This window comes from Ursus maritimus (assembly GCF_017311325.1).
Source record: "Ursus maritimus isolate PB19 chromosome X unlocalized genomic scaffold, ASM1731132v1 scaffold_X1, whole genome shotgun sequence".
NCBI lineage: Eukaryota > Metazoa > Chordata > Mammalia > Carnivora > Ursidae > Ursus > Ursus maritimus.
Window position 1 is genome coordinate 60,199,932 of NW_024423319.1, and position 14,393 is coordinate 60,214,324.

The 14,393-nt window shown below is 35.1% G+C and overlaps 1 protein-coding gene across 1 annotated transcript in view; it reads left to right on the forward strand.

Moving 5' to 3' along the window:
• Nucleotides 1–11,451: 11,451 nt before the first annotated feature.
• HMGN5 (high mobility group nucleosome binding domain 5) overlaps nucleotides 11,452–14,393 on the forward strand; it is a gene marked incomplete at its 3' end in the record, with an annotated part of 21,970 nt that continues 19,028 nt past the window's right edge. The window contains exons 1-3 of the mRNA XM_040630321.1: nucleotides 11,452–11,665; nucleotides 13,599–13,628; nucleotides 14,205–14,234. Coding sequence (XP_040486255.1) covers nucleotides 11,651–11,665; nucleotides 13,599–13,628; nucleotides 14,205–14,234 — 75 coding nt within the window. The remainder of the gene's footprint in view (nucleotides 11,666–13,598; nucleotides 13,629–14,204; nucleotides 14,235–14,393) is intronic.

Here is a 14,393-nt window from a genome sequence, read left to right on the forward strand (position 1 = left end):
TGCATTTTCCCTTTTTAATTTCAAGATTTGTAAGTTTCACCTTCAAAACAGATCTTTTTTTTTTAAGATTTTATTTATTTATGTGACAGAGAGACAGCCAGTGAGAGAGGGAACACAGCAGGGGGAGTGGGAGAGGAAGAAGCAGGCTCCCAACGGAGGAGCCCGATGTAGGACTCGATCCCGGAACGCCAGGATCACGCCCTGAGCTGAAGGCAGACGCTTTAACGACTGCGCTACCCAGGCGCCCCACAGATCTTTTTTTTTAATTGTAAAATGTATTCAACAGGGACATCTGGGTGGCTCAGTCCATTAAGCATCTGCCTTTGGCTCAGGTCATGATATCAGGGTCCTAGGATCAAGGCCTGCATCGTTCTCCCTGCTCAGCAAGGAGTCTGCTTCTCCCTCTCCCTCTGCCCCTTCCGCCCACTTATGATCTTTCTCTCTCTCTTACAAATAAATAAATAAAATCTTTTAAAAAATTATTCAACATATGCAGAAATAAAAATTATTTTGAAATTACTTTAGGTCAATGTATTTCTACTCTTTGGGATCAATTTAGCTAAATGAATCTGGCACTCTTGTTGAATGTGATAAGTATATAAGCAAAATTTACTCATTATGCTTCAGTCTGGGGTAGATTCCAATCCATCATTGCCCTGGCACATGTCAATTACTATATAAAAAATCAAATGTAATGTTCAGTCCAAAGCCTCAGAAGAAAAAGTTGTGTTTCCATGAAACAGTGATAGCTTAACAGTGTAAAATTTTATCTAGAGCACATAGGCATTAAATTAGTACTGCTAAAACAATGCACTGGGGATTTACAGTAACACCTGGAAGTTCCCTCTAATGTACATGTAAATGGAATCATGGAAGATTTTTGTACTACCTAACTGTTCCATGGCATTAAAGATTTAATGAACCAAATGAAAACTGATTCTGTTCACATCCCATCCTTTATATCTAGGTAAGATAAAACCTATTCTCATTTTCAAGGTAGAATTTTATATGTCAATACTTCTTAAGCCACACTTAAAGAAATCATCTCTTAACTAATATTGGATGTTTTCTCTTCATCTTGTACAGGAAACTCCTGTAGATTTAATAGACATTCACTGTCTAGTCAAACCCTTCACATGTTCTTCAAACCAATCAAATATGGATTCCTCAAAATTTTTTGTCAATAAAATAAGATGTGGAATTAACAGATTCAATGAAAACCTGTTTTTTAACTTGTCACATTGGATGTCTAGTTGCCGTTTGGATTGGGTTTAGAAGATAGGGAAGTATAGGGTTTTTTTTGGTCTGAATCTCTAAGCAGGAGAGATGTAAAAGGGAGAATGAGATCACAAAGAGAATGGTCATTGACTACAGAGCACGGCCAGTTGCCATAGGGGTTGGTGGCATTAGCTGGATTTGGGGCAGTGGAGGTATTCTGGGAGGAGTTACTTGAAATTGTCACAGCAGTTGTTTGATTTGAATAAATCTGTGTGGGTAGGAGCAGCACCAGAAGCAGCAGCCCTAGTCTGAGCCTGGCCTCCAGGCTCTGCCCATGTCTGCTCCCTCTGCATTGGTGCTCAGCAGGTCTCGCTGGATGTGGGGTGAGTGGAGAACTCTTGGTTTGTGGCAGGCACAGGCAAGATGGGCAAAAAAACCCTTTTTTCTTCTATTGAATCTTCTTTGCACCCTTGTCGAAAATCAGTTAATCACAAATAGTAATGGTTACTTTCTAGATTCTCAATTTGATTCCATTGATCTATATACTTACCCTTATGCCACTATCTTAATTAATGCTGCTTTGTAATAAGTTTTGAAATGGGGAACTATGAGTTCCCCAACTTTATCATTTTTTTCTATTATTACTTTGGCTATTCTAAGTCCCTTTAGTTTTCACATGAATTTAAGGATTGTGTCAAATATGCAGATCAATTGCAGGGTGGAATGTTTAGGGGAAAATGGGAAGTGACTGCTAATGGGTATAGTATTCTTTTGGGGGTGATTTAAATATCCTAAAATTGCCTGTAGTGATGGTTTCACAATTCTGTGAATTTCTAAAATACGTTGAATTGTACATTTTAAGTGGGTGAATTTTATGGTATATGAATTGTATCTCAATAAGCTGCTTAATGAAAGAAAAAAAAGTCTAGTTATAAAATTTGGAATTTGGTCATAACAAATTTAAAATATTAAAGAAGCCAAATATTAAATCCAAAACTCACTGCAACATTCTAGTTCAATATGAAATCTAACAATAGTGTTTCAACTCAATGAAGGTCCTAAACTGGCTGTAATCAATGCTCGTAACCAAAAAGCACAATAACACAATTGAGAAATGGCATTACAGCACGTAACATGATTTCTAACAGGTTAAGTTTAATATTTAGACAGCTGCTATGTCTATATTAGACAAATTTTATAATATGCTTAAACGCTGTGGCTTTTTTTTTAGTGTCACTCTTGTTTGACAGATATAAATCTATTCATAGATTCATCATCAATAGATTCATTCAGTTTTTGGTACTCATTGAAAACCACCAGGTATTTTCATGCTCATTATAATAAAAAAATTCTAATGGAAATCCAATTTACTAAAGTCAAAGCCTTTTATAATTAACATTTTAATTAAAATATTGAAGTGAATTGACAACAAAAGCAATAAATTGAATTATTAAGTTAAAAAGATAATGGTTTTAATATTTATGTAAGTGAAATGATGTGGTATATTCATGCCGCATGTTTGCCAGTATCATCTAGTCCACATATTATGCAAGAAGGCTAAATTATTCCACAGATTAGCTCATTAACCCACACCTGTCCCTGCTTGCCTAAATGGTAGGTGGTCAATATCAGAGTTTCTAGTTTGGCTGGACACTTATATAGTCCTTCTCAGTTCCAGCACAGTTCCATTGCTTGGATTTACCTGGTTGCACTCAAGATAGAGTCCCACTTCTCTCTAGTCAAGCAAGAAAAAAGAAATGCTATCCATTCTGCACTGCCTGAGAAATACATGGCTCAAATTGTCATTACATTGTCCAGTTATATTAAAAACCCAGACAGCTGCACTGAGCCCATGGAGCAATGCCAGTGCCCCTAACAGAGGAATATTTTTCAAAGTGTGGACACACTACTATAGGTGGTCTACAAGATAAACTGAGAGGTTACATTGGCAAGTATTCTAATAGTTATGTATTTGTTTTTATGTATCCTATGGAAAATAATTAGCACAAAAATGTATTTTAACAATTACTTCTTTAGGATGAGTAACAAAAATAGAATGATTAATAATTCTTTACTTGGAATGCACTTCTCTCTTCTATTCTCTTTACCTCCTTAATAAAGCGTTTCCTGACCTCCCCACTTTTAGACAGTGTTAGTTGCTTTTTTTTTCTGATTTTCATACTATTTTGCACATATCTCAGTTATAACACATCTCAAATCACATTGTAATTTTTGTAGGGACACCTATTTCTCTACTGGACTGTGAATTCCATAGAAACCAGAGTCGAATATTTGTAGCCTCCGTACCTAATGCAGTGGCTGGCCCCCGACAAGTGTTCAATGAATATTTATGGAATAAATGAGTGTGAATTATAGCTGTGGTCAGAATAATTACATTCTACCAGCATTGATTTGGTAGCTATTTCACAGTTGGAGGCAAGATGGCACTGTGTTCTAGGAAGAACTGAAAATTTAAAACTGCAAAAATAGGAAAGCAAACATAATTAATTCTCTATCTAATTAATGGTATTAGCAAATTTTTTATGCTGAGTTTTTTGGTAAAGAATTTCTAAACTAAGATTCAAAAGCAGAAACAATTGATAAAATAAAAATTAAAAGAACTGAAATGTAATTAAAGCGACATAGGCTCTGGAATCAAACTCATCTGAGTTTGAATTCTGGCTTAATAATTATTAGCTATTTCATTTGTAAAATGTTCACCACAAATAATTCATATAAGGCCTAAATAATTCCTGACACACAGCAAGCTTCCAAAAAAAAGTAGCTGTTGTTACTAATTTAATTTAGAGAAAAACAAGGAATATTTTACTAAAAATCACCAAATAGGGTCTCTGTGAAAGTCTGACCCAAGAGAAAAATATCAAGAGGTCCACTTTCCCTTTTTTTCTCTCTCCCATTTTCACCCCACTCCCTCTCATGATAGCATTGTGAACATTACCTTTCCAATTTATGCCAAGAACCAATCTAAAGCACAGCTGTTCTCTCTCCCTGAAGTTCCTGGTATAGATCTTTCCTATACAAAAAAATAAATCATTTTCTAATTCACACTTTTCTGGTGGCAGGGAGATAATTGTTTATAATTAAAAAGCTTTTTCATCCAATTTCTACTGGGTTAGACTAAATCACAATACCGTCAAGCCAGGAAAGTAATTAAGCAGAGCAGGTGACAATGAGTCAGTGTACTTTGTTGGAAAATTACGGGCCAAAAGTTAAAATAGGAGACTTAATTTCTATTCTCAACTTTGCCAATAATTTACTTAGAAATGTTAGGTGAGTTGTTTTATTGCTGTAGGCCTCAACTTCCTCACTTGTAGATGATAAGTTCTATGCTGAAACAATTGGCTCATATTCTGGAAAAAAAATAGAACTGCATCCCCACTCACTCCTTAAAAATATAAAGTCCAGAGGACAGCACAAATATTTAACTATAAAAAGTGAAACTACATAATTTCTAGAGAGAATTGTTAATTGATGTGTTGATAATCTTGGAATAGGGAAGTTCTTTTAAAAGAAAACACAATCAAGAAGTCATAAATAAAAAGTGATATAGCTACATAAAAATTTAAATCCTCTTCCGGAAAAACATACTTCTACAAAAAAGCTCAAAAGATGAAAGAAAACTCATATAGAAAAATAAAGGTTACAGTCAAATAATTCACAGATAAAAATACAAATAGCTATCAAACATATAAAATGTTCCATTTCCTCATAATGAAAGACACACAAATCAAACAGAGATATTTTAATCTATCCAACTGGTGAAATTTAATACATTTTAAAATACTAGATGCTGGCCAAGGTAAAGGAAGTAGGCATTCTTCTGTGTTGGTGAGAGTGTAAAGTGGTGCTGCTCTCCAGTGCTAATTCTTCCTACCTGTCTCTGAAGGATGTTTCAATCCTTCTCAGAGATACCCCTCTTATAGTATTCCCACTATCTGATCTGGCATCCTTCAAACAAATTTTAATCTGGTACACTATGTGCAAATAGGTACACTGGTCTTGCTAACCCATTCCCCCATCACCTCCTCTGCCTTAAGGAAAATTCAATGTCTCCTTCAGTATGGCTCTTTCCCTCTCTTCTTCACTTTGGAATCCCTTTCTCTCTGATAAACAAGGTCCACAAATTTCAAGAACCTAGCCAGTAAAATTCTTAATGCATAGCCATTAGCAACTGACTGAGAAGAGGAAGCACAAAGATTTGGCTAAGTTCTTAAAATGGAAAAAGAATACAAATTAATATATAAAGAAATTATCCTGTTACAGTTATTTTATTTATTTTTAAGTTTCATTTATTTAGGTAATCTCTATACCCAATGCAGTGCTCGAACTTGTGACATGGGGATCAAGAGTCACATGCTCTTCTGACTGAACTATTTAGGTGCCCCCTGCCACAGTTATTTTAAAGATAAAATCAAAATGGCTGAATATAATAGGATACTATTTTTTATGGACAAAAGTTATCACAAACTTAAAAAATAATGTTTCTGTTTTCAAAAGCTACACAAATAATATTTTTCACAGAACAAATCACACCTCATGAACCAAAATAGCATGTATTTTATTATTTTTTTAAAATCTTCACTGTGGACCCTTTCCAGGAGAAATTAAGTGCTGAATGGCAATTGATCTCACAATAAATTTAGAAGTAAATTAGAAAATGAAAACATAAGGAGACAGAAGGAACAATTCTATTTTCTCTTTCATTTGAATCAGCAATGAATCCATACATGAAATAGTCTAAACAATATATAATCCAACAAATAAACTATTAGTGGACATATTTTTTTTTAAAAAGTATTGTCTTATGTGCATTTGGAAACACAACCCTGAAGCCAAGGGAAGAAGTTCCAAAGAGATATTAAGTTTATTGGAAATATTTCCCTGATACCAAGTGATGAGCATTTTTTCATGTGTCTGTTGGCCATTTGTATATCTTCTTTGGAGAAATATCTGTTCATGTCTTCTGCCCATTTCTTGACTGGATTATTTGTTCTTAGGGTGTTGAGTTTGATAAGTTCTTTATAGATCTTGGATACTAATGAAAATATGTAAATGTAGATTTATACTATTGTCATTAAAGTGTAAGAATTGAACATTCCCATTTGCTTGAGTGGTTACTCACTTCAATAGCAAATATAATTTTCCAGGTTTAAATAAGCAGGAAATGAATGAAGCATATCAGCTGTTGTTTAACAAATTGATCACAGACTGACTTAATAAAAAGAGGATAGGAAAGAACAAAAAGAATGATTGATTCCTTGAAAAAGAAGTAAGGTAAGATGTAAGGTAAGTGTTTTCCATCATGTCCTTAGAATTTAAGAACACAGATATGTGTATAAATGATCCCTAAAAAAATGACTCTTAAGAGATAATTTCTTAATAAATCTTTTCCAGGGGATCTTCTTTTCTCTTTTCCTCCCTGAACTCTTCCTTTGCTGTATACTTGGAAATATTTTCAGACTTAATATCTTTGCTGTGCAGCTGTTTGTTTAATTATCCCCTTGATGGAATATGCAGTTATAACAACAGCATAGATTGCCAATTTCCCAAAACAAAATCTACTTGAGTTCTACTACTTTGTTAGAATATTTGTATGTACAGTTTGAAGATTGTAGAAAACTAGTTTTAATTTTATGTTATCACACTTTAGATATGTTTAAACATGTTTAGATATGTAGCTCAAGTAAGTTATGATAAAATAAAACAATTTGGAGGGTTATATATTGCTTAAAAATAATCTGATATGCATGGCTCTAGGTAAGTGGATGAAAGCCAAAAACAAAAAGTGGGGGAGAAATCCCTAGCATGATGCAAAATTAAGAAAATCCAGCATTTAACCTTACCCTCTGGTTAAAATGGTATCAGTTTACTATAGCAAATATTTTTATTAGTGAATATGTTGGTTTCTGACACACAACCTATCTGACAGGTTGTCACTATTTTCTCAGTGAAGGATGATTGCTTTTAACTAACCCTCATTGATGGACAGTTGGACTACACCAGAAATTTGATATTTATTTATTTATTTATTTATTTATTTATTTATTATTTTTTATTTATTTGAGAGAGAGAGAGCATGAGCAGGGGAGGAGTAGAGGGAGAGCAGGGAGCCTGATGTGGGGCTCCATCCTGGAACTCTGGGATCATGACCTGAGTCAAAGGCAGACACTTAACTAAGCCACCCAGGTGCCTCATGATTTATCTTTTCTTGAAAGTAAGCTGTAGTCTCATAGGGTAGTATGTGGCATTTATCAAAATTTTTTATTATTCCTTTTTTTAATGAATTCTTTTTATAAAGGTAACCAACATTAGTAGGCCTGCTAAAGAGATAGAAAAAGCCTGAAGCATTAAAGTAAATTAAAATATAAAAAGCCAAAATATAATTGTTTTAAAGTAAAGATGCCGTTGTCTTAGTGTGCCATAATATTCACACAACTTGTAGAATTGTCCCAATGTACATGCTAGTAGTTTATTAGCCATGGACTAATATTTATCCTTCTATAAGGTAAGGCTGATGGTAAAATATTAGAAAAAAATAAGATTTTAAAACTCTTATATTTCATGCAAAAACACAGATTAATAGATAGAATTTAGTAAATTTAAAGGAACTAGACATCTTTATAACCTAAATGAGAAACTTTGAAACTCTTTTCAAGTAAATTAGGATACCTACTAGAAGTTGAAATTTTTCAAATAATTTTTTAGCCAACCAGAAAAGTTTTCCAGTAAAATTATAGATGAACTAACAGTTATTCCACAGTCTCAGCTAAGTGCTATAATCAATCCAAACAATGCCTCAGATCAATCTTCGACAAGACTCAAAAATAAGTACATTGATATATTTGTCTCACTCTGGGCTTATCATTTATTTTGCCCATTAAAAATACCAACCAGCAATATATTTAAAACACAAAATTTTAATATATACTAGAAGTCTTACATCATTATTTGCTAGCAATAGTAGGTAGTTCTGATTTTTTTCTCATTTTTTGTAAATATAATGGAAACAACGATGATAATGGATGAGGCCAAAATTAAAGATAATTTAATAGAGCAAAGAAAATATTTTTTTACTAATCAGTGTTTTTGAGATCCCATTGCATGTAAAGTCATGTGTAAGAAATAATTTTAATTATGTATTATTACATTATTCTAAACTATAAATAAACAGGACATTTGAAGACCTCTTTTATCTTAACTGCCTAGTGTCCCTTTTCTCATAAACATATAATCTTAATATTTTCTTTTGGATTCTCCTTGTCAAACAGTTAATGTTCGTGTCTTTTTCTGTGATTTTTCATATCTTCCTGGGTCATTTCCCAGTGGTTACCCAGTAGATATGCTATAGTTCTTGTAAGTTTTGAGAGTGGCAGTGTATACTTAATACTCAGAGGAAATTAGAGAGTCCAAGTGGAGAGTTGTCTGACAATCAACTTTTATAGTCATTAATAAACAATTGTAAAAGAGAAATAAGCCTATTTAATTTTAGAAAAAAAATGAGCCAATATAAAGTCTCAATTTGACAATTATTTTTTGAAAGATTTATTTATTTATTTTAGAGAGAGTGAGAGAGCACACGTGTGTGCACAAGTGAGCAGTGGGAGGGACAGAGAGAGAGGGAGACAAACAGACTCCCTGCTGAGTGAGGAGCCTGACAAAGGACACCATCCCAGAACTCTTGAGTTCACGACCTTAGCCAAAATCAAGAGCCGGCCACCTAACTGACTGAGCCACCCAGGAACCCCACAATTTGACAGTTACACAAAGATTAAAGCTTAACTTAAGAAATAATTTATCAAGGATGCCTTTGTGGCTCAGTCTGTTAAGCCTGCCTTTGGCTCAGGTCATGATCCCAGGGTCCTGGAATCGAGTCCTGCATAAGGCTCCTTGCTCAGAGAGCCTGCTTCTCCCTCTGCCTGCTGCTCCACCTGCTTGTGCATGGGCACGCTCTCTCTCTCTTTCTCTCTGACAAACAGATAAATAAAATCTTTTAAAATGAATTTATCAATTTTTAGGAAAATAGTTTTTAAAGTTAGTAAATCCATAGAAAGTATGTAGACTATGATGTGCTGAGAAAATATTTAGGCAAGAGGAAATAAGTATATAAAATTTTAAATGAATGTGAAATTGTAGGACTGAATGGTTGGAGAGAAACTGTAAAATATCAGATTTACCTGTGTCATATGAGTGGTACAATTTAAATTTTATAGCATAATAAGAAAGTGGGATCTTTTAGGGCTGAAATGATTGGAATAGGCTTTTGTCAAAGAGGTGATATTAGACTTGGTTCTTTTTTTTTCTTGATTATTTCATCAATTAGAATTTTATTTACCAATAAACGGAAATAATTTGACTTCACTTCTCATAAATATTCTCATGTATGTCAGGTATGTTTTGGCTTTAATTGGAAATCTGGTTACAAGAATCTAGCTCTTCAGATATTTGTAATTAAATGTGGTAGGCTTAACTCCTGCTATCAGATGCATTCTGGTTAATCAAAATATTTTTTAACATTTTTTTAATGATTTTTATTATATTATGTTAGTCACCATACAGAACATCCCCGGTTTCCGATGTAAGGCTCGATGATTCATTAGTTGTGTATAACACCCAGTGCACCATGCAATACGTGCCCTCCTTACTACCCATCACCGGTCTATCCCATTCCCCCACCTCCCTTAACAGTTTGGTAGACATTTGATAGGTGAAGATATAAGAGAATGGGGCTCTAGTCAGAGGTAATAATATAGCAAATGCAGAGTCTAGGGTAGGTTGGCACCACTCATATTATACAAGCAACCTTGATTTATAAATAATGTATGCAACTGTTTGCTTTAGCCTACAAAATTATAAAAATCCTTAAGGGCAGAAACCATGTAATACAACTGCATGCCACAGGGTTTTGCATTTTTACAGGTTAGTCTACAAAACCGAAATCTAATTCACAAAATAATGATAAATACGAATTTGGTGAGTATATGTGTTCCAGTGTTGACACATTTTTCATTCTCTTCATGTTTTGTTTTTTTCTTATCCTTATGAGGCAATCCTCATCTTGAACCCAGTTTTTATGTTTGCATTCTAACTCTTGGAAAATAAAATGATTGAAACATATCTAGGCTCACCCAATAATGCTTTCACTTTATGTTATAAGGGCAAAAACAGGCATATAGAGCATCTAAGGATGATCCCAACAATTGTGGGCAAAGGAAGCAATCTAATTTTTTTTTAATTTACCTACTTGAATCAGAACATAATGAGGTTAGAAAAGGAAGTTGAGCTGTAGTCAAACAGTAAAAATCCACTTAAGAATGGGTTAAACTATGATGAGGTTAAGGAGGCACTCTCTTTAGGCATAAAATATAAAGCGAACCCCAAAACTCAGTAACGAAGATAAATATTTAACGCATTATTTTAAATATCTAATGTAAAAAAGTCTATGATGAACAAAATATCAAAATCAAAACAAAAGCAAAAACAAAATAAAACAACAACAACAAAATGACATGATCCTACCCTGTACTTATATGACTCACCTCAATCACCTCACCCTAATCTGAGTTTTTGGTTCATCCTTAAATTGAGTGTCTTAATTGACTGATTTTAGTCCAGGCTCTGAGTCTTAACTCTTTTTCATATGGCACCTTCCTGAGACCCTTCACTAAATGCACTTTTGGATTCAAAACATATCAGCACTTTTCCTCTGGATAGACCTTTGTTATTACAAACTTCACTCGAGGTCCCGTTATTGGTGCACTCTTACCAAGTGGGATAACTGGGTTTATCAGGTGTCTGCACCTTAAGGCTCTTCAGCTCTTCCAGCTCCCAGTTTTCTTTAGGCTCTCCACCCTCCTGCCAGAGGTAGAATGTAAAGACTGAAGCCTAGACTCAACCTGGTCTCAAAAACACCTTCCCCCTGGAAATAAGTAAAAGTGGAGGTTTTGGAGATTGTGGAGAAAGCAACTGCAGTGACTTTCGCCTGTCATTACAACATAAAAGAAAAAACAAATCAAGACAACTCTGGCTTTCCCGCCGGTCTTAAGCTCGAACATTTTACATCTATCAAGTCCGCGTGCTCCTCCACCACACAAGCGGTCGGAAAAGCCAGCACTAAGAGGGCTTCTGGCAAGTCCGTGAGCCACGCCCCCTGGGCAGATCAGCTTTCCTTATTGGCTTGACAGCCTGTCACTCAAATCTGGCTCCCACTCCTGCTAACCATTCACGTAGTTTGGTTGCGTCTTGGTGTATTTAATGTTGCCAATAACGAGGGATTTTTTTTTTTTTAAGCCGAGTACAGGTCGTGCTGCAATTAGTTCATTGAAAACTCAGTTGCTCTCTGAGCGCTTGGACAGAGACTGCTTTCGGCTTTTTTTCTGCTGATCGTTAAGATCTTCTATAGAGAGCTGCAACAATGCCCAAAAGAAAGGTAAGTGAAATGGGAAGATAGAAGGGGAATAAGCGACTGAAATACATATTTCCTAATCCGCAGAGATTTTTTAAAAAGCATTTTGGCTTCTAGTTAGATTTTGTGATGTACTGAATGGAAGGGGAAGGAAGGCAAAGAAAGATCGGTGTAAGATTTAGGATGGTCTTGCATGCAACTAGTAGTTCACTTTCGGCTTGTTTTGTTTAAGGGAAATAAATCGTTTAAGAGGTGTCTCCATGCTGAATTATAAACAGCCATAGCGCTGTGCTGTCGCTTCCTACCCCACCCCCCTTCCTCCGCTTACCCTATTGGAGAACACTTCTCTCAACCACACTTCCAGGCACCAGTTTCCTCCTCAGCCTCGGGCTTTTCTCCGGGAACCGTCCCGTTTGGGGTAACTTAAGCCACGGCTATCTCCCGTATTTGCCTTTGTTCTTCCCGTTTTCTTTTTCCTTTTTTTTTTTTTTCCTTCCCTCCTCCACTTCTTGTCATGCCAGATGGCTATGCAATGGTAATCCTGTGCCATTAGGCGGCGCAGACTTCAAACTGTCCTAGAGAAGGGAGAGATTCACCTCTGCAATTAGCAACTTTAGGGCTAATTGGGGTTCACCGAACTCTCTGTGTAAAGGTGGAGAGATGGCAAGAGAACTGAGTAAGATTAACTGTTGCTGATGTTGGGATAGCATGGATTTGTTCCCTTTCAGATATGCAGAATTGATCTGAGCTATTCCAGGGCTACAGGTATTCTGCAAACCCCGCGCTTCAAAATTTGTGACTCCTTTCTTGGACAGGAGATAAATTCACGCCCGGTGTTTGAGTGTTTGTTGTTGTTTGGGGGGGGATCCCTTAGAAGTGAAATCAAATGATGTTTCATTGCTTGATAAAATTGTAAAAACACTGCTGATGTAAAGCATTGTGACTGTTTTGATATTATACCTATTTATCTGTCTACCATCCCTATTTCTAGAACATAGGAATAAGACCGAAATTCCCCCGTGCTCTGGGGCTGTGAGTATGAATCATGTAATAGCTTGATAATTCCCAGGCTGAAGGGCTGCTCGGATACAGAAAGCAATGGTTTTTAATAACCATCCCCCTTCCTGAGATTCCCGCCGCTGAGCTTTTCTAGGCTTGTGCAATGGGTCGTGCTATTTTACGGACCTGAGAGCAACCTCGTAGCAGGTAGTGGTGGGAAGTTTTAAAATCCGTGGTCGGCTCCTCAGAATAACGCACTGACATCGCAAAAGTTCCCTCCAAAAAAAAAAAAAAGAAAGAAAGAAAGAAAGAAAGAAAGAAAGAAAGAAAGAAAGAAAAAGAGAGAGCGGCAGACAAAAAGAGAGAAAGAAGAAAGAAAGAAAGAAAGAAAGAAAGAAAGAAAGAAAGAAAGAAAGAGAAAGAAAGGAAAAGAGAGAAAGAGAAAGGAAGGAGAAAAGAAAAAAGCATTGAAGCATTGTTGGGGTTGTAATTCTTGTATGAAAAACTTGAGAATAGTCCAGTCAGTAGAGAGGACCCAATAAGTACAATCGCATATAAAACATAAGCCAAAATAGGTAAATTGCATGAACCTCCGCCTTCATTCTGCTGGCTCCCACACTTTTTTTTTTTTTTTTGGCTTTAACACTGGCTACAGCAGGTGGATTTTAAAATTTAAATGGTTTGTTTTTAGGAGACACAATTTACACAAAAGGATGGAATTAACTATCAGTTGTGTAAATTTATGTCTTGAGAATGCATTTGTATCTTTGTGCACATTTGCACGTTAGTGGACAGCAGTATGTAGCATGCTACTAAGAAATAACACGCAGCTACTTGAGTCAGAATCCAGGAAAAAAATCATAAGTGGTTATGTTACAACTGTAATCCATGCAATATTTTCTGATCTATGTGTTTATATCGATGATTTTATTCCTGTGTGGTTTTCTCGTCTGTATAGGCTGCCCGTCAAGGTGATATGAGGCAGGAGGTGAGTTTGTTTTGTTTTGTTTTGTTTGTTTGTTTGTTTGTTTTGTTTTGTTTTTAGTTTTAGAATCTGTCTGAAAAATCCACTTGCTTTATGAATTTGAGACACATAAACAGCTAAAACATAAACACTGGTTTGTATATTTGTACCATATGAGTACCGATATGGCATGCCAGTGAGCTCTTTCGGAAGTATAGCAGGTATTAAAATTCCAAGCTTCTTGAAATTTAGGACCTTACACGTTTAAGATCTGGAGAGAGCTTCTTCCTTTTAAGCAAAAAAAAAAAATTGCTTTGTCAATTTGCAAGAAGGGGCTATATTTTTATTCCCCTTTGTTATTAGCCATTGTGTTCATTTAGCTTAGCAATTGAAGTTTAATTTGAGATTTTTTTTCCTTATCTACATAAAGGGTCCAGGGGAGGGAAAATAAAAATTTATATTTCTACTATTTTCTACTCAAGTTCAAACTTCTTTAAAAACAATGTTCATGTAGTGTTACACTAAATATTTCACAATATAAATAATTCTAGTTTTATGTATCCATAATTCTATCCATAATTATTTTTTTTTTACTCATAGCCAAAGAGAAGATCAGCCAGACTGTCTGCTGTAAGTGGTCTTTTAAAAAAAAGCTTCCCATGTATTGTAAAATGTAATTTTAAAATTCAGGGAATTCTGGACAATACTAGTAACTTTATACAAGATTTATTTTGGATAAAGTAAAAAACTTTCACACTAAGGAAATGATTTCATTTTTGTTTTTTTTTT